At 45.2% G+C, this 24,390-nt stretch overlaps 1 protein-coding gene across 3 annotated transcripts in view; it reads right to left on the bottom strand.

Moving 5' to 3' along the window:
• CAPN9 (calpain 9) overlaps window positions 1-24,390 on the bottom strand; it is a 1,322,409-nt gene that overhangs the window by 833,789 nt on the left and 464,230 nt on the right. For all 3 annotated transcript variants that reach the window (XM_073627588.1, XM_073627590.1, XM_073627589.1), the window contains exon 7: window positions 9,833-9,918. In XM_073627588.1, coding sequence (XP_073483689.1) covers window positions 9,833-9,918 — 86 coding nt within the window. The remainder of the gene's footprint in view (window positions 1-9,832; window positions 9,919-24,390) is intronic.

Below are 24,390 nucleotides of genomic sequence, written 5' to 3'. Positions count from 1 at the left end.
AATCTGACGGGAGAGGAATAACTAGCACGTGTGGTTTGGTGGATAATTTAAAGAAGCCTGCACATCATCCACGGTGTTCATCAGTTTATGGACTTTATGCACATATTTAGCACTTTTTTATTGGCACAGGGTGATCTTTGTGATACTACTACAAGTATTTATGTTATAGGTCTGTGCAAACTGACGTTCACTTTATCACAGTTCAAGTGTCACTTTAGCGCCGCTTATATTAATTTTCTTTATTATTATTGCAAGTTAATATATATTCATAATTTATTATTTTTTAAAGTGGCAGCTTGAGTATCTTTTTGAATACACACTTTTTTAAATAAACACTTTTTTTAAATACACACTTTTTTGGTATAATTTGTATTTAGCGCAGTGGTGGGAACCCAAGGGGGGCGTGATTTTTGCTTGGCTACCATTTTGTCTCTAACTTTACTGTTTGTTTGTTTTTTTTTTTATTCATTAAAGTGTATTTTTTTCAAAAAAATTGCGTTTGAAAGACCGTTGCACAAATTTAGTGTGACATAAAATATTGCCATGACCGCCATTTTATTCTCTAGGGTCTCCGCTAAAAATATATATATAATGTTTGGGGGTTTTTTTTTCTAGCAAAAAATATGGATTTTAACTTTAACCGAAGGCTCAGGATTACCCCTAAGGCTCGACCGGAAGGTCTATAAGCTAGCACAAAGCTCATTCTTAATGGATGTAATGAGATCGCCACAGACAGGTTAGGATTCCCTCTCAACCAAGTCTGCAATACAAGTGGCACAGAAAGGCTTGGGTGCACGCCTGATCACAGCCCGAGTCTGCCTGCAAAAAAAAACTGGGGCATCAACCCCCACCAGTACAGGCTCTCCCTAAGCACACAGTGGCATCTCCAGCTTTCAAATTTAGGGGGGGCACATGGGGGGACAGGGACAAAAGTAGGGGGGCAACTATAAAATGCATATATATATATATATATATATATATATATATATATATATATATATATATATATATATATATATCCTGGGGCCCTTTACTACGACCCCACAACGGGCCCTTTCACATGTTCTGCAGTGAGCTCCCTTCCTACTGTATTGGGGTCCCCCAGGGTGGCAGAAAACAAGAGATATATGTCACCAGCATATCAAGAAAATATAAGGATCCAAAGCAGTGGGAGAACTATCAGGGTTGCAAAGGTTGTCTTGCCTCCGGGCCCTGGTGTTCTGCCACTGTGGGGTTCCCCAGCCTCCTCTTGCTGTCCTGCCCCTGCTATTGACAGCTCTGGTCTGGCATCTCTTGGAATTTACAGGCTGGTCCTCCTGTCCTAAGGACGGGAGAAATCAGTCTGTTTTTTCAGTAACTGAAAGTCCTGGTGGAGTCCTTCCTGCAACTCGCTCTTCTCCCTGCCAATGAGGATGCAGGTGAAGGAGCAGATCAGGCGGCCGTGGTTGTGTGAACGCTCACATTATGCAGTGTCAGCGAGCAGGGGAGGGGGGAGGAATCACCCGCAGGAGCTGACTGGGGACTCTCTCCCTCTTAGACATTGATTTTTTGTAAAAAAAAAAAAAATTTTTTTTTTTTGGGGGGGGGGGGGGCACATGGTGGGGCACAGCATAATGTTGGGGGGGTCAGGGCCCCCTCTGGCCCCCCTAGGGTCGCCATTGTAAGCACAGTAAGGGAGAAGGAGCTCATGCAACACATCCACCAGGAGGCAAGTGGAAGGATCGGAGTCTCCAGGAAAAATAGGTAAGGGAACACATGTCTCCCAGGACAGCCCTGAGAGATCGCAGCTCCCCACAGGAGGTGTTCCTGCCAGAGCGTATGAAACACAAAAACTGAAGAGGAGTGGGTGGAGGCCTTTTAAAAGAATTAATTAATGAAGTGTTTCCTGTTTGCCTGTGCAAGGAGCCATGATCTCTCGGGTGCTGTCCTGAAAGATGTCTTGGGAAAATTGTATAAGGGGAATCTTGTCAAAACTGGTGCAGACAGAATCTGAAGCAGCTGTACATGGCAATTAATCAGCTTCTATCTTCAGCTTACAGAGTTACAGATTCTATAAGGTTAAAAAATGACAGGTCATTCAGGTCAACCTATGTGTGTATTTGTGTGTGACTTTTATTCTCTACCAATTCCCATAGCCTTACATACTGTGCTTCCTGTAGCATCAATATTTTTGCTGATGCTGTTGACCCTTTCAGCTAGTACCACTTCCCGGGGAGGAAAATCCAAATTGTTACTGTGCTAACAGTAAAGGACTCTTTACCCAATCTAAGGGCTCTTTCACACTGGGGCGGTTTGCGCTAATAATAACGCCTGCAAACTGACCTGAAAGTGCCGCTGCACACACTGGAGCGGTGCGCTAGCAGGACGGGAAAAAAAGTCCTGCTAGCAGCATCTTCGGAGCGGTGAAGGAGCAGAGTATATACTGCTCCTTCACCGCTCCTGCCCATTGAAATCAATGGGACAGCGCGGCTATACCGCCAGCAAAGCGCCTCTGCAGAATCGCTTTGCGGTGGTTTTTAACCCTTTCTTGGCCGCCCCACTAGTGGCCGAATACCGACGGTAAAGCACTGCTTGCAATAGTGGTGCTTTACCGCCGACGCCGCCCCCGCCCCAGTGTGAAAGGGCCCTAAGGTTAAACCTCTTTTCTTCTAACCTCAAATCATAGCTGCATGTCCTCTTCAGTTTATCACAGTTGCAGTCACTTTTGATATATCTGAGCATTCTAATCATATCCCCTCTTAATCATCTCTTCTCCAGAGTGAAAAACAAATTAATTTATTTAATAGTCATAGCTGAGGTTCTCCATTCCTCCTTTTAATTTTGTCACCCTTCACTGAACTCTTTCTAATTCAACAATGTCTTTCCTGAGGACTGGAGACCAAAACTAAACTGTGTATTTCAGATGAGGCCTCTTTGTAAAGGGGTAGAATTATTGACTTATCTCTGAAATATTTGCACCTTTTTAATGCATGACAATATTTTTCAGTTTTTTTACTCTTGAAAACTTTATGGGCAGCTGGATGTAAACAGAATTGGGTCCATTTTGCATCAAGGCTACCTCTGATCCATCAAGTTCAGGTCCAGCAAAACAGAAAAGGTTGCAGTCTTTTTTTTCCCAGACCTGGACAGACTCGGAAGTAGGCAGATGTAAACAGATGCACATCTGTTTACATCTGCCCACCATAGAACTGCACGATTCAAGAAATGCTTCCAGTCAAGCAAAGCCCTTGTGAAATGGGCCTTTGTCATTTCCCTTCTGTGCTTGGCTTAGTTTTTTTGGGATATTGCTTTTTAAAAAAGGAATTTCACAAAAACAAGTTAAACATTTTTAAAAAACACCACAGCGGTTTTGTATATATTTTTTTTGTTATATACTGTCAGGAAGATCCTGCCAGTAATCAGCGTCCAAGGCTCATTGGTGCGCGTCTGCGGGCGCCGTTGCGCATGCATGTGCGCACACAGGCACGCGCGCACGCGCATCCCTGTTGGTGCCATACGGGCTATTTAAACCTGCCTGTCACACTCAGTCCGCACTGTTTGCTCTACAGCGTTCTGTGTGTTAAAACCTGATCTGATCTGAAACTACCTGTTATTTGACCCGGCTATCTGTTTGTGACCATCCCAGCTATCTGCCTGCATCTGACCTCCGGCTTGCTTAGACTATCCTCCTGTTTGATCCCTGGTACCTTTGCTGTTCGTCTGATACCGATCACTGGCCCGTCTGACAATCCTTCTGCTGGATCCCTCAAACCTGCTTACTTGCCTGCTGTGTTCCTGGTTCCAGTCCAACATTCCAGTCTCCAGCCTGCTATCTGCTGTTGTTCCTGGTTCCAGTCCAGCATTCCAGTCTCCAGCTTGCTACCTGCTGTTGTTCCTGGTTCCAGTCCAGCATTCCGGTCTCCAGCCTGCTACCTGCTGTTGTTCCTGGTTCCAGTCCAGCATTCCAGTCTCCAGCCTGCTTACTTGCTGTTGTTCCTGGTTCCAGTCAGCGTTCCAGTCTCCAGCCTCCTTACCAGTTGTTGTTCCTGGTTCCAGTCAGTGTTCCAGTCTCCAGCCTGCTTGCCTGCTGTATTCCTGGTTCCAGTCCAGCACTCCAGTCTTCTGCCTGCTTACCTGCTGTTGTTCCTGGCTCCAGTCAGCGTTCCAGTCTCCAGCCTTCTCTCCAGTTCCAGTTTCCTGGTTCCTAACTATTCCTGGACTTCTGGACGGACTGTTGATCCTGCCAGGCACTCATACCACTCCTCACTCCTGTGCCCTCTCTCCCCATTCCAGAGCGCCGTGAGTGGGAGCCGTAGGGGAGGCCTCTCTCTACATTTCGTGCTCAAAACCTACCAGGTACGTGACAGTAGCAGACAGCCATGTCTGAGCCTGAGCAGAGAACCTCTCCCATGGAGGAACTGTGTGTACACCTGGCAGGATTGACTGAAGCAATCAAGAATCTGCAGCAAGGGCACACCCGGCTGGAAGAACAGGTATTAGCCCTGTCTAACCCTACCGAGGTCCAGGGAGCCCCTCCTGCTTCCGCTTCTTCAGCTGGCCCTTCTCCAACTGAGGTGATGCTTCCTCCAGGACCTAGAGTTCCGGCGCCTGAAAGATTCTCCGGAGATCGAAGAAAATCCAGCGCCTTTTGCAATTCATGTGAACTGTTCTTCACCCTCCAACCACGTACCTTTTCCCTGGAGGTCACCAAGGTGGGCTTTGTGATTTCCTTGCTTACAGGCGATCCCCAAACCTGGGCCCATCATCTCCTGGAACAAAAGGATGTATCTCTGACCAACCTCACCACCTTCTTTGACGCATTGGCCCAGTTATATGAAGATCCCCAGGTCTCAGTAACTGCGGAAACTGCACTGCGTACCCTTCATCAGGGACACAGGGCAGCAGAGGATTATGTGGCTGAGTTCAGACAGTGGAGCGCAGACACAAATTGGAATGATGCCTCTCTCCGATACCAGTTCCGCATGGGACTTTCTGATCCCCTGAAAGATGAGTTAGCTAGAGTTGGCATACCACAGACTCTGAATGCTTTGATTGATTTGGCCATTCAGATGGATCAATGCCTAAGGGAGCGTAGGGTGGAGAGGGCTACAGGACTTTCTCGCCCAACCTGGACCCATGTAGTTGGGGGTCCTTCAGCCCTCCCTCACCCAGGAAGAACGTCAATGTCGTTGGATGAATAATCTGTGCCTGTACTGCGGGGAACCCGGACACTACGTCAGGAATTGCCCTCTTAAGCTCCGTAAGTGTCTCTCCCTGTCTACTGACTATGTTGCTCCTCTGGCCAAGATCACATCTCACCTTGCCCTCTCTGTCTCATTACAGCTCCCAGGAAAGACTGCAAATAACCGCCATTATTGATTCCGGAGCTTGCAGCTGTTTCAGCTGATTCCTCTTTTGCTGCAAAACATCAGATCCCCCTTCTTCCAAAGGCCCATGGACTTTCCATCCACCTGGCTGATAGATCCGCCATCAAGTCTGGACTTGTCACTCAAGAGACCGTTCCAATACCCGTTACCATATTTAACTCTCACCAAGAGTTGCTGCGCATGGACATCATTGCTTCACCCCTGTTCTCTATAATCCTCGGCATGTCTTGGTTACAAGCGCACAACCCTGACATTAACTGGGCCACAGGAGAGGTTACCTTTTCTTCTCCCTATTGTCAACAGTTCTGCGGGTCACAAGACGCTCATAGGGCCACTACCTTACTATGCCTAGACACAAACACCAGTATACATCAGTCTATCCCAGAAGTTTACCACGACTTTCTAGACGTGTTTAGTAAACAAGGGGCAGAGACCTTACCACCCCACCGGGCCTATGACTGCCCTATCAAGCTGCTCCCTGGAGCTGAGATCCTGTTCGGAAGGATTTTTCCCTTGACAGAGGTAGAACAAGGGGCATTAAAGGATTATATTGATGAGAACTTAAAAAAAGGCTTCATTCGCCCGTCCACGTCCCCAGCGGACGCGGGCATCTTTTTTGTACAGAAATAGGATCATACCCTTCGACCATGCGTGGACTACCGCAAATTAAATAAATTCACTGTAAAAAAACGCTATCCTCTCCCCCTGGTACCAGAACTATCCCAAAGACTTGGAACTGCCACAGTGTTCACTAAGATGACCTCCGCGGAGCCTACAATTTGGTCCGTATCAGGTACGGAGACGAATGGAAAACTGCTTTTCGTACCCGCTATGGGCATTTTGAGTACTTGGTAATGCCCTTCGGGTTGTGTAATGCTCCCGCTACGTTCCAGTATTTCATCAATGACGTTCTACGGGACTTTTTATATCTGTTTGTCATCGTCTACCTGGACGATATACTAATCTTTTCTTTCTCCCTTGAATCTCACTGCAGGTACGTCAGAAGTGTGTTGGCTCGGCTTCGACAGCATGGCTTATATGCGAAGGCAGAAAAGTGTGAGTTTGAACAGGAAAGTATACCATTTTTGGGGTTAATCATCTCCAGTAGGGGCTTTAAAATGGATCCTCAGGAAATCACTGCAATATTGGATTGGCCGGTCCCAACAGACAAGAAGGGAATCCAACGGATCGTTGGATTCGCCAATTTCTATCGGAAATTTATTAAAGGGTTCTCAGCCATCATCACTCCAATTACCCAGTTAACCAAACAGGGAACACATTTTCACTGGTCTTCTGAAGCCCAAGAGGCCTTTGAGACCCTCAAAGGCCTCTTCACTTCTGCTTCCGTATTAAAACATCCAGATTCCTCTCTGCCATTTGTACTTGAAGTAGACGCATCTAAAATTGCTGTGTGAGCCGTGCTGTCCCAAAGACAAGGAACCAGGGCCCTGCTGCACCCGGTGGCCTTCTTCTCTCGCAAGTTGTCAGCAGGCAGAGAGAAATCATTACGTAGGAGATAGAGAGTTGTTAGCAATAAAATCTACATTAGAAGAATGGCGCTACCTTCTGGAAGGAGCCGCACATCCAGTCCTAATTTTTACAGATCATAAGAACCTGGAGTATCTGAGATCTGCGAAAAGACTGAAGCCACGACAAGCCAGGTGGGCCCTCTTCTCCTCCAGGTTCTCCTTTCATGTCACTTACCGCCCTGGTTCCAAAAACACTAAACCTGATGCCCTATCCAGGATGTTCCACAAACCCCAAGAAATTTCACCTCTGGACACCATCCTCTCCCCGGGGAATTTTCTTTTGCTTCAGGGAAATCTGCTCTCACAAATTAAGCAAGCTTCCACAAGACTGGGATCTTCTGTTGGGCCAGAACTACAGATCAGAGATGGGTTGCTTTGGCATGAAAACAAGATTTACATACCCGAAAGCCTACGAGTGTCCATATTGGAGCTTTGTCACGATCATGCGCTGGCTGGGCATTTAGGTATAACCAAGACCACCGATCTGGTACAGCGTACCTTTTGGTGGCCTCAGGTACGTGAGGATTGCAAAAGATTTGTGGAATCCTGTACAACCTGCATTAGGAACAAGGGTTACAAAACTAAGGCATGGGGGCTACTAAGATCTCTGCCTGTCCCAGACAGGCCATGGAAGATGTTATCCATAGATTTTATTGTCGAGCTACTTCCGGCAGGGGTCCATACCACCATCTTTGTGATCGTAGATCGACTGTCAAAAATGGCCCATTTTGTTCCAACGAAGGGTACCCCCTCAGCTTCAGAAACAGCACAAGTGTTCATCAAAGAAATCATCAGACTCCACGGGGTGCCAGCCAATATCATCTCAGATCGGGGGATACAGTTTACCTCCCGATTCTGGAGGTCTCTGTGCAAAGCCCTGAATATTGAACTGTCGTTCTCCTCTGCCTATCATCCCCAGACCAATGGGAAAACAGAGAGAACAAACCAAACTCTTGAATACCTACGCTGTTTCTCCTCTTTTGCCCAAGATGACTGGATTTCTTTGCTCCCATTGGCTGAATTCGCCTACAACAACTCCATTCACTCCGCTATCAAACAAACTCCATTTTTCACAAATTATGGCTTCCATCCTTCATTCTTACCTAATTCACTCCCTGAATGTACAGTACCAGCAGTTCAGGAAAAATTAAATTTCTTTGCCTCCAACAACCAAATTCTACAGGAAACCATGACCAGGACCCAGGAACACAACAAAATAACTTTTGACAAGAAAAGACGAGGCGAACTGTTACTTGCACCCGGTGATCGGGTATGGTTATCTACGGTGAACCCTAGGTTGGCCTGCCCTTCAAAGAAATTGGGTCCCAAGTTCTTGGGGCCATTCCCTGTCAGAAGGAAGATTAATGAGGTGGCATATGAACTAGAACGTCCTGACTCACTAAAGTTCCATCCGGTATTCCATGTATCATTACTAAAACCTGATCCTGTTCTGGTAGATGGCGAGGAGGAATTTGAGGTAGAGTCTATCTTGGACTATCTTGGACTACAGGAGGAGAGATAATCAAGATCAATTCCTGATTAAATGGAAGGGGTTTTGAGCCCGAGGGTAATATCCACGCTGAGAGTCTGTTGCATTCCTTCAAAAGGTCCCATCCTAAAAAATTTGCCCGAAGGGGGGGGGGGGGCAATGTCAGGAAGATCCTGCCAGTAATCGGCGTCCCAGGCTCATTGGTGAGCGTCTGCGGCCGCCGTTGCGCGCATCCTTGTTGGCGCCAGGTGGGCTATTTAAACTTGCCTGTTACACTCAGTCCCCGCTGTATGCTCTACAGTGTTCTGTGTGTTAAAACCTGATCTGATCTGAGACTACCTGTTATTTGACCCGGCTATCTGTTTGTGACCATCCCAGCTATCTGCCTTCATCTGACCTCCGGCTTGTTTAGACTATGCTTCTGTTCGATCTCTGGTACCTTTGCTGTCCATCTGATACCGATCACTGGCCCGTCTGATGATCCTTCTGCCTGATACCTGCCTACTTGCCTGCTGTTTTCCTGGTTCCAGTCCAGCATTCCAGTCTCCAGCCTGCTACCTGCTGTTGTTCCTGGTTCCAGTCCAGCATTCCATTCTCCAGCCTGCTACCTGCTGTTGTTCTTGGTTCCAGTGCAGCATCCCAGTCTCCAGCCTGCTTACCTGCTGTTGTTCCTGGTTCCGGTCAGCGTTCCAGTCTCCAGCCTACTTGCCTGCTGTATTCCTGGTTCCAGTCTAGCACTCCAGTCTTCTGCCTGCTTACCTACTGTTGTTCCTGGCTCCAGTCAGCGTTCCAGTCTTCAGCCTTCTCTCCAGTTCCAGTTTTCTGGTTCCTAACTATTCCTGTACTTCTGGACAGACTGTTGATTCTGCCAGGCACTAATACCACTCCTCACTCCTGTGCCCTCTGTCCCCATTCCAGAGGGCCGTGAGTGGGAGCCGTAGGGGAGGCCTCTCTATGCATTTCGGGCTCAAAACCTACCAGGTACGTGACATATACATTACAAACATACATACATACATAAATATACATTAACAAACAGCAACAAAAAACACCAAAATAAGCGGGTTTTTTTTTTTACCTTTTTTGGTTCATTTTGTTGTATTATGGAACAAAAATCAAATAGTAAAATACACCAAGGAAGACAAAAAAAAATATTGTGAATTCTCTTTTTAATTTTCTTTGAGCTTCATTTTGTTCCAATTTAAAAAAAATCAAATGACAACAAAGTACATCAAAACATAAACAAATACCCACAACAGAAAGGACATACAGTAAATTAACATAACAAAATTCTTCATTATGAGTACAGGACTGTTCACAGTTGACACTATAAAAGTAGCCATAGTGGCCACTACTAACTTCCAAATGTAGCAGTATTTGTAAAAAGCTAGGGATGTCATCTGATCTGTGTTTTATTCAGCAAATGTCACCATCTCTGTAACACTTACTTGTCACTCCATGCTCCATTCCATTCTACCTGTCCCCAAGGGTTCCTCACTCGAATAAGTTGCACTTTTTGCCCTCTGTAATTTACCTGCAGAAAACAATGCATTTTTTAAAATGTTCACCTGGTATATAATACAAATTTACATCATTTTATGTAAAAAAAAATGTAATTTTATTGCTTTACACTTATCACTTCCCGATAGGATGTGAACTTTGTCACATCCCTCCTGAACTTTGTCATATCCTGCCAGGTGCGCTGTCACCACCTCCAATGAAACTTGGCTGCCTGGCAACAGAAGACAGAGGAGTCAGGTTTCTTAGACAGCAGTGCTTTTCTCTGGCTTCTAGCACTTGTCTGAGGCAAACATTAGCAATAGGAATGCAGAGCGAGGGGAGCCTCCGCTAGCTTTCCATTTTCTTTGCCTCTGGTAAATGCTAGGAACTGGAGACAAGTGTGGCTGACAAAACAGCTTGTCTTCTCCATCTCCTCACTAGCTGCAGTCATGGTTTGGGTGAAGTGACCATGAGCTTATAACAGAAGGGAATGCAGGGAATGCAGAGAATGCATCCAGTCAGCTGCAAGTAGTTTTGTTTTGGTGTAGGCTTTATGCCCTTGGCAGCAAACAGGCTAAAACCTTTGTATCACAATACTTTTATTTTTATCAATTTTTGCAGGCTAATTACAGTGGTGCCATAAATTAAATCAACATGCCCATTGTAAATAATCATACAGTACATTATAGCTATAGGTTAGAAGGGTAGAGACAAGAGAGGCATCCCCCTACCCCCACCCTGCACCAGTGCCTCTACCCCCACCCTGGTGCAGCACTTTTAAGGCTAAAAGTGGGTCCTGGAGGCTGCATTGCCTCCTATCCAGGGTGACCAGACCTTTAGGAATCTATCATATGAGTTCTGAAGAATAGTGGTTATCTTTCTGTTAATCATGATGCTTCTTTGCAGCTCTCCATGTTAGTTAAGGGTAGATAGCCTCCAAGCCCTTGCAATTATCTGTTTGGTGGCCATGAAAATAAAGGAAACAGGTTTCAGGTTTGGTTAAGACACTAATGGGCTTATGGAATAATTCCTCCCATAGGTCCTTATGTAGGTTTTGGATATAGGTCTAATGAGATGATATAACCCTGTCCTCAGTCTTTATGTTTTAAGGTAGATCCATCACATATGGTACATTTTGACATGGTCCTCCCATCCCTGAGAGCATGGTAGGCTATAGGCTGAGACTTACTTGCCAATTCTCACAGGTGTGAGATATCATCAGCACATGACTATAGGAATTTGAGAGCTATAACGTTAGTGGAGCTCTTGGGGGTTTGCATCAAATCGTAACTCTCTTCTTCCATAGACAGAGACATCACTGTCTCTTCCTTACATTTTAATATTTTATCAATACAGGGCACATACACCTTCTTCCTGCCCAAGCCATTTTTCAGCTTTCAGCGCTGTCACACTTTGAATGACAATTGCGTGGTCATGCTATGCTGTAACCGTGTGAAATTTTTATCATGTTATTCACACAAATAGAGCTTTCTTTTGGTTGTATTTAATCACTCCTGTTTTTTTATTTTTTCCCAAAAAAAAAGACCAAAAATTTTGAAAAAAAAAAGTTTTTCTTAGTTTCTGTCAGTACATTTTGTAAATAAGTAATTTTTCTCCTTCACTGATGGGCACTGATAGGCTGTACTGATGGGCACTGATGAGGTGGCACTTATGGGCACTGATTAGGTGGCACTGATGAGGAGGCACGAATATGCCGCACTTATGGGCACTGATAGGTGGCACTGATATGTGGCACTGATGAGCACTGATAGGCTGCACTGAAGGGTGGAACTGGGCACAGATAGGCGGCACTGGTGGGCACAGATAGGCGGCACTGGTGGGCACCAATAGGTGGCACTGGTGGGCACAGATAGGCAGCACTGATCAAATTGTAACTCTCTTCTTCCATGGACAGAGATGTCACTGTCTCTTCCTTACATTTTAACATATAGGAGAGTTTGTTAGAATAAGTTGTTGTTGTTAGGGACTGGTATAACTGCAAGGTCAGATAGATCCCATGGGGATTTTATCAACAGTTTAAAGTTAATATTAGTATACTTTTATAGGCTGCAGCGCCAAAATATAATGTGAAAACAATCAACAAGTGAAAAGAAAAGAGAAATCATAAAAAAAGTAACTCACCATGAAACTCACCAGAAAGTGAATAAGAAACTCTGCCTTTAACCACTTGCCGACTGGGCCATAGCCGAATGACGGCTACAGCATGGTCAGCTAGTTCTGGGAGGGTGTACTAGGATGTTCTCTTAGACTCGTGCTGCCCGCACGCCCCCTAGGGCGTACACTCGGAAGTGTCCATGTTTGCTGGGTCAACGGGACCCAGCATGGATCGGGGTAAAGGGCCAGTGACAGCGGCCCTTCACCACATGATTGCTCCGTCCTATGACGGAGCGATCACAATGTAAACAAACCGGGGTTATGCCAGGGTTCAGCTCTCTCCTCTCCTCACACCGATATGGCGTGTGTGGAGAGGATAGAGATCGAGTTGCAGCAGCGTGAGTTTGATTAATTTTGTGTGCTTTACAGTGCCCTACAGTGCTCATCTGTGCCCATCAGTGCTACCAGTGCCACTACAGTGCCCATCAGTGCCACCTGTGCCATAACAGTGCCCACTAGTGCCACATCAGTGCCACTACAATACTCACTTGTAGAACACCCCCGGTTCGGTTCGCACCAGAACCTGCGAACGGACCGAAAGTTTGCGCAAACTTTAGAACCCCATTAAAGTCTATGGGACTCGAACGTTCAAATTTAAAAGTGCTAATTTTAAAGGCTAATATGAAAGTTATTGTCCTAAAAAGGGTTTGGGAACCTGGGTCTTGCCCCAGGGCACAGTTTTAAAAACGGAAGTTTTTTCGGGAGCAGTGATTTTAATGATGCTTAAAGTGAAAAAAGTATTCCTTTAAATTTCGTACCTGGGGGGTGTCTATAGTATGCCTGTAAAGTGGCGCGTGGTTCCTATGCTTAGAACAGTCCCTGCAATCGGGTCCCGGCAATATGGATGAAAATCAGTGAGACAAACGGCATGGGTACCCCCCCCAGTTCATTACCAGGCCCTTTGGGTCTTGTATGGATACTAAGGGAAGCCCCGCGACCAAATTAAAAAAAGGAAAGGCGTGGGGCCCCCAGACACTATATACTCTGAACAGCAGTATACAGGCAGTGCAAACAAGACAGGGACTGTAGGTTTGTTGTTAAGTAGAATCTGTTCGTACTGGTACGTTTTTAAAGTGTAGCTCCAGCCACAAAATCTATTTTTAAGCTTTCTGAAAAACATAGGGAAGGGTTATCACCCTTGTGACATTTGTTTTGCTGTCTGTGCACCTCACTTTCTGTCCCAATGACAAATGTTTTTGGAAAATTTGGGGTTTTTAGTGAAACAAGGATTGGTGATAAAGCATCAGTGAAGAGGAGACACATTTTTCCCATATTGACTCTTACAGGAGAGAATTTCCCTTCCTAGGGGTAGATTTCATCTCACTTCCTGTTGTCTCCTTCCATTTGCAAGTAGGAGTCGTTTGTAAGTTGGACGTTTGAAAGTAGGAGCCTGCCCTATATACTCTGCAGAAATTAGGGCCTTAGGTGTTGGTGTTGCCACAACACTGTAAGCCCTCACAGTTACTCTTGGTGGGCACAGGATCGGGCCTTGCTGTGAAATATTAGATCAAGAATTGTAATTACATGCCATTGTTGAACAGTGGTAGAAAAATTGGGCCTTTGGTGGTGGGGGTGCTGGTGCCACAACACTGTAAGTCCTCACAGTTACTCTTGGTGGGCGCTGGAACGGGCCCTGCTGTGAAATATTATATCAAGAATTGTAATTACATGTACCTGTTGAACAGGGGAAGAAAAATTGGGCCTTTGGTGGTGGTGTTGCCACAACACTGTAAGCCCTCACAGTTACTCTTGGTTAGGGATGAGCCTCGAGTTCGAGTCGAACTCATGTTCGACTCGAACATTGGCTGTTCGCCAGTTCTCCGAACAGCGAACAATTTGGGGTGTTCGCGGAAAATTCGAAAGCCGCGGAACACCCTTTAAAAGTCTGTGGGAGAAATCAAAAGTGCTAATTTTAAAGGCTTATATGCATGGTATTGTCATAAAAAGTTTTTGGGGACCTGGGTCCTGCCCCAGGGGACATGGATCAATGCAAAAAAAAGTTTTAAAGACAGACGTTTTTTCAGGAGCAGTGATTTTAATAATGCTTAAAGTGAAACAATAAAAGTGTAATATTCCTTTAAATTTCGTAACTGGGGGGTGTCTATAGTATGCCTGTAAAGGGGCGCATGTTTCCTGTGTTTAGAACAGTCTGACAGCAAAATGACATTTCAAAGAAAAAAAAGTCATTTAAAACTACTCGCGGCTAATAATGAATTGCCAATCCAACAATACACATAAAAGTTCATTGATAAAAACAGCATGGGAATTCCCCACAGGGGAACCCCAAACCAAAATTTAAAAAAAAAATGACGTGGGGGTCCCCCTAAATTCCATACCAAGCCCTTCAGGTCTGGTATGGATATTAAGGGGAACCTTGGCCAAAATTTAAAAAAAAAAATGGTGTGGGGTCCCCCTCAAAATCTATACCAGACCCTTAAGGTCTGGTATGGATTTTAAGGGGAACCCCGCGCCAAAATTTAAAAAAAATGGCGTGGGGTCCCCCAAAAATCCATACCAGACCCTTATCCGAGCACGCAACCTGGCAGGCCGCAGGAAAAGAGGGGGGGTGTTCGGCTCATCCCTACTCTTGGTGGGCGCAGGAATGGGCCCTGCTGTGAAATATTAGATCAAGAATTGTAATTACATGTCCCTTAGGGCAGAAAAATTGGGCCTTAGGGACTGGTGCCACTACACTGAAACCCCTCACAGATGCTATAGTTGGAGCGCAGGAATGAGCCCTGCTGCAAAGTATTGCATCAAAAATTGTAATTACACGCCCCTGTTAAACAGGGGCTGAAAAATTGGGCCTTAGCCACTGCTGCCACAACACTGCAACCCTTCACAGATGCTATAGTTGGAGCGCAGGAATGATCCCTGATGCAAAGTATTGCAGCAAAAATTGTAATTACACGCCCCTTTTAAACAGGGGCAGAAAAATTGAGCCTTGGCCACTGGTGGCAGTGCCCAGAACCAAAAATGTTCTTACACGCTATCAGCATGAAAATTGAGGAGGAAGAGGATTGTCACTCAGCACAACAGGATAGTCACTCAATAGATAGTAGCTCAATTGCATACTGTGCAAGCTCTGGCCAGTGATCAATCCTCAAGACCCAGTAACCCAAAAGATTTTCGGTGGGAATGGTGTCCAAGTCTGATCTTGCCCCTAGGTAATCCTGCACCATGTGAATCAGACGCTGGCGATGGTTGCTGGAACCGATCAGACCTTGGGGCTACGGACTAAAAAATTGTCTGAACGCATCGGTCAGACGGCCACCTTCTCCACCGCTCCATCTGTGACTGACCAAAGCCTCAGCAACATGATGTCCAGGAGGACCAGGAAATTGTAACCTCCCAGGCTCTGGAAACGCGTTGCACAAACCTTTCTGCAAGGCCTCCCGAAGATGTTTCATCCTCTGCTCCCTCTGCGACGGCAAGATAAGGTCCACAACCTTACCCTTATAACGTGGATCAAGGAGGGTTGCTAGCCAGTAATGATCCCTCTCCTTGATACCATGAATACAAGGATCCTTCCACAGGCTTTGCAGGATGAGGGAGGCCATGCAGCTAGGTTTGCTGAGGTATTCGGTCCAGAGTCCTCTGGGTAACTAAGGACGACATAATCCGCAGCCACCTCCTCCCAGCCACGTACAAGTCCATGGGTTTCTTCGGACTGTAAATGATTCCTTGAAGACTACTGCTGATGCTGAGTGCCAGGCTCCACCTCCATGCTGACACAATGCTCCTCCTCCTCCTCTTCCTGTGTGATCGGCGGTCACGCAGGAACACTGTCTGGATAAAGGGGGCCTTGAGAAGTAAGGAAGTCCTCCTCTTCCTCCCTTTGTTCTGCCTCAAGTGCCCTGTCTATTATTCCATGCAGCGTGTGCTCCAACAGGTGGTCAAGAGGGACAGTGTCACTGATGCATGCACTGTCACTGTTCACCATCATCGTGGCCTCCTCAAATGGTGACAGGACACTGCATACATCCCTGATCATAGCCCATTGGTGTGGGGAAAAAAAACAAGCTCCCCTAAACCCTGTCCTGGTGCCATAGTCGCATAGGTACATATTGATGGCCCTCTGCTGCGTATGCAGCTGCTGCAGCATGGCTTGAGTTCCACCTGGTGGGCATGTCACAGATTAGGCGGTACTTGGGCAGGTTAAATTCCTTTTGGTGGTCATCCAGCCGAGCACTGGTATTATATGACCTGTGGAAAAGCACACAGACTTTCCTGGCCTGCCTCAGGACATCCTGCAAGCCCGGGTACCTGCCCAAGAACCGCTGTACCACCAAGTTAAGGACGTGAGCCAAACAGGGCACGTGGGTCAGTTGTCCCTGATGGAGGGCAGAGAGGAGGTTGGTTCCATTGTCGCAAACCACCATACCTGGCTTAAGCTGGCGTGGCGTCAATCACCTCTGAACCTGCCCCTGCAGAGCTGACAGAATCTCTGCCCCAGTGTGGCTCTTGTCCCCCAAGCACACCAACTCAAGCACCGCATGGCATCTTTTTGCCTGCATGCTTGCGTAGCCCCTTGAACGCCTATGGAGCACCGCTGGTTCCGAGGACAAATCAGCACAGGAAGAGGCCATGGAGGAAGAAGAAGAGGAGGGGGTGGAGGAGAGAGGTGTGGCAGAATCACCACTAGTAGAATTTTGGAGGCGTGGTGGTGGAACAACCTCCAACACTACTGCACCCTGTCCTGCATCCTTCCCAGCTGCCAGAAGAGTCACCCAGTGCGCGGTGAAAGATAGGTAACGTCCCTGTCCATGCCTGCTGGACCATGAGTCAGCGGTAATATGCACCTTACTGCTTACTGCCCTGTCCAGCGAGGCCAAGACATTGCCTTCCACATGCCGGTAGAGAGCCAGAATCACCTTTCATGAGAAAGGGTGGCATTTGGGAACCTGTCACTGAGGAACCGCACATTCCACAAACTCACGGAAGGAGGCAGAGTCTACCAACTGAAAAGACAGCAGTTGAAGGGCTAGCAATTTAGCCAAGCTAGCATTCAACTGCTGGGCATGTGGATGGCTGGGAGCGAACTTCTTTCGGCGGTGCAGCAGCTGGGGCAGGGAAATTTGCCTGGCACAATCTGACGTTGGTATACCGATAGCAGATTGCCCGCAAGTACTTGGCTGCGACACACCTAATTCTACACCTTCATTCCTCTCAGTGCAGGTTTCAGAAAGGACTAAAGGGGGTGGAGATCCCAGCTGATGAGGAGCAAGGAGAGGTCCGCTTTGTTCTTTGGTGTGGGTCTTTTAGGTACGCTTGCCAACGAACTGCATCGCAGGTCGACATATGTCTGGTCAAGCATGTGGTGTCCAAGCGGGTGATGTTTTGGCCATGCGAGATACACTTGAGACATATGTTGCAAATAGCAGCGGTGGGATCTGATGCACTCGTCTCAAAAAAGGTCCACACCAAAGAACTTTTGGAATAACGCACAGACAGCAGCGCCCTGCACATATGGAGCTCTGCGGTGTAATGCAGTCGGTGTGTTGCCCTTAAGCTGGAGCATGTACACAACACTGTTGTCCAACAGTTCGGGGGGACTCCTCAGGAGGACATGCTGGGGCTAGGGAAGGAGTGACTGATGCCATTGAGCCAAGGGAAGAGGCCGCGTTGGCAGCTGCTTTGCCAGACAAAGTACCCTGAGCCTGGGTGAGAGAGGATGAGGAGGATGAGGATGGCTTGGTCATCCACTTTACCAAGTCTTCAGCATGTTGCGGCTCAACACGACCAGCTACCGAAAAAAAGGACAAGCGTGTCCCACGGCCACGTGCTGATGAGGATGCACCATCTCCACGACCAGCACTGTTGACTCTAGACACAGAGCCTGCTTTCCCTCTTTTATAGGCTTGTGACTGTCTGCCTCTCCTTGTTGGCCTTTCAGACATACTAATAACCTGCAGTGAGATGTAACTGCACAAAGCTGGGATGTATATATATATACTGACACTGCAGCTAGCAGAATCAACTGCCTGCCTGTAGTATTATTAGTATGAGAACACCAGCAATTGTCTTCAGGTAGCTTTAGGTGCACACTGTGCAGAGGACACAGTACACTAACTGTAAATACTGCAGCTGCCTGCCTGTGGTATTAATAGGGTCAGAACAACAGCAATTGTCTTCAGGTAGCTTTAGGTGCACACTGTGCAGAGGACACAGTACACTAACTGTAAATACTGCAGATGCCTGCCTGTGGTACTAATAGGATCAGAAGAACACCACCAATTTTCTTCAGGTAACTTTAGGTGCACACTGTGGAGAGGACACAGTACACTAACTGTACATACTGCAGCTGACTGCCTGTGGTATTATTAGGATCAGAACAACAGTAATTGTCTTCAGGTAGCTTTAGGTGCACACTGTGCAGAGGACACAGTACTAGGGCTGAAACAACAAATCGATTAATCGACAACTAATCAATTATGAAATTAATCGATTACTATTTTCATAATCGATTAATCGGCCAGTAACATAATGTGGTTAAAAAAAAAACTAAAATGAGCCCTCTATAGTACAAAAAGAGCAAATAATCGCTACTGTAAACTATTTCTTTCACAATTCTACAGTTAATAAAATGAACCCCTTACAGTAGTGATTATTTGCTTTCTTTGTACTATAAAGGGCTAATATTCATTTTTTTAACCCCATTATGTTACTAAGGTGTCCTTTTATGAAAGTGCGGTAAAATACCGCTTTTCAGTTCTCAGGCATTCTCAGAGGAGATCGCTCTCCTCTGAGTGCCTGTTTATGAAAGCGTGTAGATCGCTTCTCATGTTGAGTTGAGGAGCGATCTACAAACGCCGAGAACTCCTGAGAATGGCTCCTCTCACTATAATCTCGTGTGATGTAGCGGGATTACAGTATGAGGAACCATAAAATACAAAAGTTTAACACAAATCAGCACACATTATTCCCCAACATATTAATAAAATAATAAAGATAAATTCCCCCTACACAATATACATTAACCTAATTATAAAAAAAAACATTGTTTTTATCAATATTTAAAGATCATACATGTCCCTATTTAAATGTGAATGGTGTATAGTAAATGAATGTAATGCACATATGTAATGCAGCTATACACCATTCATATAAATGCAAAATACATTTATAATCATTAAAAAAATAATTTTAATAAAGTATACAAGTATAAATATTTATTAATAAATTAAAATAAAATATATTTCATTATAGATAAACATAAAAATTGATAAACTGGTGCGATGCGAGAACACTGCGAATCCACTGCGGGTTCCCGCATCGCACCGACTCGCATGTCAGTTCACACTGCCATATGCGAATCGCTGGGGAGTGTCAATACATTGTTAACGACACCCCCAGATCAGCTTGCATATCGCACTGCGAACTGACAGTTCAGACATGAATCGGATCGCATATGTGTGAACACACAGGCGATCCGATTCTGGTCCGAACAGAAAAAAGGGTCCTGTGCGTGTTTGCACCGAATGCGGTGCGATATCAGCCATACTATCTGTACAGCTGATATCGCACCGCACAGACATCGCATGTAATGTGAATGGCAGTGTGCTGCGAATAACATGCGATGCCTGTGCGATGTCCGGCATCGCACAAGTGTGAACTGGGCCTAAAAGTTAACAACACCCCCAAATCAGTTCGCAAATCGCAGTGCGATCTGCAAACTCGGACAGTAATCGAATCGCATGGGTGTGAACACTGCTGTGGACCAAAAAAAGGGTCCTGTAAGAGTATGGTCCGAGGGCAATGCAAATTTAGCAATACTATCTGTATGGCTGAAATCGCATCGCACAGAGATCGGATGTGATTTTGCACTGCGGTGCGAATCACATCCGATCTCGGACACCGCAGCAGTGGGAACTGGCCCTAAATCATATTGCATTTGCACCAAAATAGTACAGGACCCTTTATTTGGTCCGCACTGGAATCGGATCGCATGGGTGTGAATTGGTCCGATTCCTGCACCATTACATAGTTCGCACTGCGATCTGTGAAATGATCTGGGGGTGTCATTAACTTTACATTGACACCCGCAGTGGTGCGCAGATGTCAATGTAGGTGCGATGTGAAAACCCGCACAGGAATCACGCTGGTTCACGCATCGCACAAGTGTGAACCCAGCCAGAGACGTGAACATCTAAAAAAAAATATATATATATCTATATATAGATGATATATATATATATATATATATATATATATATATATATATATATATATATATATATCATCTATATATAGATATATATACACTATAAATTCCTATCCTGCTGGTTTTGGGGTGTGTAATGGTGGGGAAGGTGTGCTCTGACTGTTTGGTGAAAGAAAGAAGTCAAAAGACTTCTTGCTTTCTCCAGAATATCAGCCAGTTTCAGGCTTCTCACTCTGATTCTCCACTTCTGAAATGGTGAATCAGAAAGTGAGAATTCTGCCACAGATCGCCAGTGAGGTGCGGAGATCGCACCTTCATAAACTGGCCGTTTCTGTGAAGTCAGTTACAAATTCTCACTGTGCTGAGATAATCAGCGGAGAACATGTTCTCCGCTGATTATCTCAGTTTCATAAACTGGTAATGAGCTGAGATCAGCGGTGAGACTCGGGATCGCCGCTGATCTCAGTTTCATAAAAGGACACCTAAACGTCTTACACCTGGTTCACATCTATGTGTTTATTGGTGCTTTTTGCAGAAACGCACTACAGTTCATTTACATGGTTTCCTATGGGACACGTTCACATCTATGCTTTTTCAGCCGCTGCGTATTTGGAAAGTGTCAGTGACTTTTTTTTTAACACAAAACAGTGCTTTTTTGGTTCAACATACTTCAATGGAGAAGCTGCAGAAAATCATGTAATGCGTTTTTGTGTTTTTTTAATCTGCCCAACAACAAATTGGCCAAAAAAAAATGCAAAAACGCAAATCGCAGCAAAATCACATGCGCAGAAAATCAAAACACACAGCAAAGAGCACTGCAGAAACAGATCAAAAGCAAACTGCATAGGTGTGCACCAAGCCTTATGCTGGCCACACCGATCAATTTTTAGATGAGAATATTCAGATGAAAAATCTTTGTACATTCGATGAATGAAAGAATGTTTGAAATTTTCACTTGTTTTTAACATTCTTTTTTTAAAATAATTGTAATTTCTGAATGAAAACCACATACACTGTCTGATAATTCCTTTCACCAAGAAGTTTTTTATTATTTCCAAATGTTCCCATTACTGTGGTTGAAAATGAACGTCGATTTGACCCCACTAACGATTAGAAAATCGAACGAACGTTCTTATCTCTCCTCTAATAGTATATACAGTATATCTCCTCTTATAGTATATACAGTATATCTCTTCTGTCTGTTATTCTCATAGTGGATTAGATATTTTGCTCCCTAACCATATAGTTGGCTATTTTTATTTATCACTGCATAGAGATATTTAGGAATAAATTGCCTTTTTTTAAAACTTTACAAATGAACTAAATTATACACCACACTTTTTTTTTTAAGGTTATTAACCAATTAATCGATTAATCAAAACAATAATTGGCCAACTAATCGATTATGAAAATAATCGTTAGTTGCAGCCCTACACAGTACACTAACTGTAAATACTGCAGCCGCCTGCCGGTTGTATTAATAGGATCAGAACAACAGTAATTGTCTTCAGGTAGCTTTAGGTGCACACTGTGCAGAGGACACAGTACACTAACTAATCCAGCCAAAAAATCTATTTTTAAGCTTTTTGGATAACATAGGGAACGGTTATCACCCCTGTAACATCTGTTTTGCTGTCTGTGCCCCTGTTCAGAAGATTTCACCTCACTTTCTGTCCCAATGACAATTGGATTTTGAAAATTTTGGGCTATTAGGGAAACAAGGATTGGTGATAAAGCATCAGTGGAGACACCTTTTTCTCATATTAACTCTAATGCCCCGTACACACGAGCGGAATTTCTGCCAAAAAAAGTGTGATGGGAGCTTTTGGTCGGATATTTTTACCGTGTGTATGCTCCATCCAACTTTTTCTTTCTGAATTTCCGCCAGCAAAAGATTGAGAGCTGGTTCTCTATTTTTTCGACAGAAAAAGTTCTTAACAGAAATTCCGTTCGTCTGTATGCAATTCTGACGCGCAAAAAAACACACGCATGCTCGGAAACAATTCGACGCATGCTCAGAAGCATTCTCGGGTTGTAGTAGTGTTGTACTTCACCGCATTCTTGGCGGTCGAAAGTTCAGAGAACTTTTGTGTGACCGTGTGTATGCAAGCCAAGCTTGTGCGGAATTCCATCGGAAAAACCATCCAAGATTTTTCTGACGGAAATTCCGCTTGTGTGTACGTGGCATTACAGTAGAGAATTTCCCTTCCTAGGGATAGATTTCCTCTCACTTCCTGTTATCTCCCTGTTGTAAGTAGGAGTCATTTGAAGGTCAGATATTTGAAAATAGGGGAACTTTACGGCCTGCCCTATATACTTTGTGAAAAATTGGGCCTTAGGTGTTGGTGGTACCAGAACACTGTAAGTCCTCACGGTTACTCTTGGTGGGCGCTGGAACGGGCCCTGCTGTGAAACATTATATCAAGAATTGTAATTACATGCCACTGTTAAACAGGGGCAGAAAAATTGGGCCTTTGGTGGTGGTGGTGGTGGTGCCACAACAATGTAAGCCCTCACAGTTACGCTTGGTGGGCGCAGGAATGAGCTCTGCTGTGAAATACTAGATCAAAAATTGTAATTACACGCCCTGTAAAACAGGGGCAGAAAAATTGGGCCTTAGGCAGTGGTGGTGTGCCACAACACTGTAACCCCTGTGGCATGGGGGATTGTTCAGCTCAGTGGTAGATGCATTTTCATGTAGTGAGTTCACATCAGACAGGCATTTATAGTTAAGAGTCTGGTAGACCACGTTTGTTAAATGATAAAAACGAAACAAAAGTCCACTCAGGCATCCCACGCAGGGGTTTAAATGTTATTCAGACACAACTGAAAATACAAGCCCAACTGGCTACTCTTTAACAGCACTGCTGCTACAGATACTGGTCCCTCAAACTGCCAGCTCTTCCAGGCCCACAGTCTTGGATGCACACAGCTTCAGGCTTCTTAAATGCACACAGGCTTCAAGCCCCTCAATGCACACGGCTTCTGTCTTTACACAGAGATACTAACTAGGAGCCACTGCTTCAACTCCACCTTCCTTCAACCTTCTGCTCTCACCAGCCCCTCGTTATATGGGCTGTGTGCAGCTGGGCAAACACTCTGCTTGTTATGATCAAGACCCAGACACAGGGTTGGAGATCCCGTCCCACCCATGACTCTCAGGGATCTCCAAACTACAGAATCCCAACTAGCAAAACCTGTAGAAAACTGACAGAGCAGCTCTGCCACACCCCTCACAGATTCTCTTTTAAACAGGGGCAGAAAAATTGGCCATTAGGCAGTGGTGGTGGTGCCACAACACAGTAACCCCTCACAGATTCTCTTGTTGAGCACAGGAACGAGCCCTGCTGTGAAATATTAGAGCAAAAATTGTAATTACATGTCCCTGTTAAACAGGGGCAGAAAAATTGGGCCTTAGGCAGTGGTGGTGGTGCCATGAACCAAAAATATTCTTAGAAGCTATCATCATGAAGATTGAGGAGGAATAGGATAGTCACTCAGCATTAGAGATGAGCCGAACACCCCTGGTTCGGTGCGCACCAGAGCCTGCGAACGGACCGAAAATTCTCACGAACGTTAGAACCCCATTTATGTCTATGGGACTCGAACGTTCGAAATCCCAGGGGACATGTATCAATGCAAAAAAACTTTTAAAAATAGACGTTTTTACGGGAGCAGTGATTTTAATGATGCTTTAAGTAAAAAAAAAAAAAAAAAAAGTGAAATATTCCTTTAAATATCGTACCTGGGGGGTGTCTATAGTATGCCTGTAAAGTGGCGCGTGTTTCCCATGCTTAGAACAGTCCCTGCACAAAATGACATTTTTAAATGAATAAAAGTCATTTAGAACTGCTTGCGGCTTTAATGTAATGTCGGGTCCTAGCAATATGGATGAAAATCAGTGAGACAAACGGCATGGGTACCCTCCAGTCCATTACCAGGCCCTTTGGGCCCTGTATGGATATTAAGGGGAACCCCGCACCCAAATTAAAAAAAGGAAAGGCGTGGGGCCCCAAGGCCCTATATACTCTGAACAGCAGTATACAGGTGGTGCAAACAAGACAGGGACTGTAGGTTTGTTGTTAAGTAGAATCTGTTTGTAAATTTGAACTGGTACATTTTTAAAGTGTAGCTCCAGCCAAACAATCTGTTTTTAAGCTTTTTGGA

Source organism: Aquarana catesbeiana, linkage group LG04 (assembly GCF_042186555.1).
Source record: "Aquarana catesbeiana isolate 2022-GZ linkage group LG04, ASM4218655v1, whole genome shotgun sequence".
NCBI lineage: Eukaryota > Metazoa > Chordata > Amphibia > Anura > Ranidae > Aquarana > Aquarana catesbeiana.
This window is presented reverse-complemented; position numbering and strand designations above follow the sequence as displayed.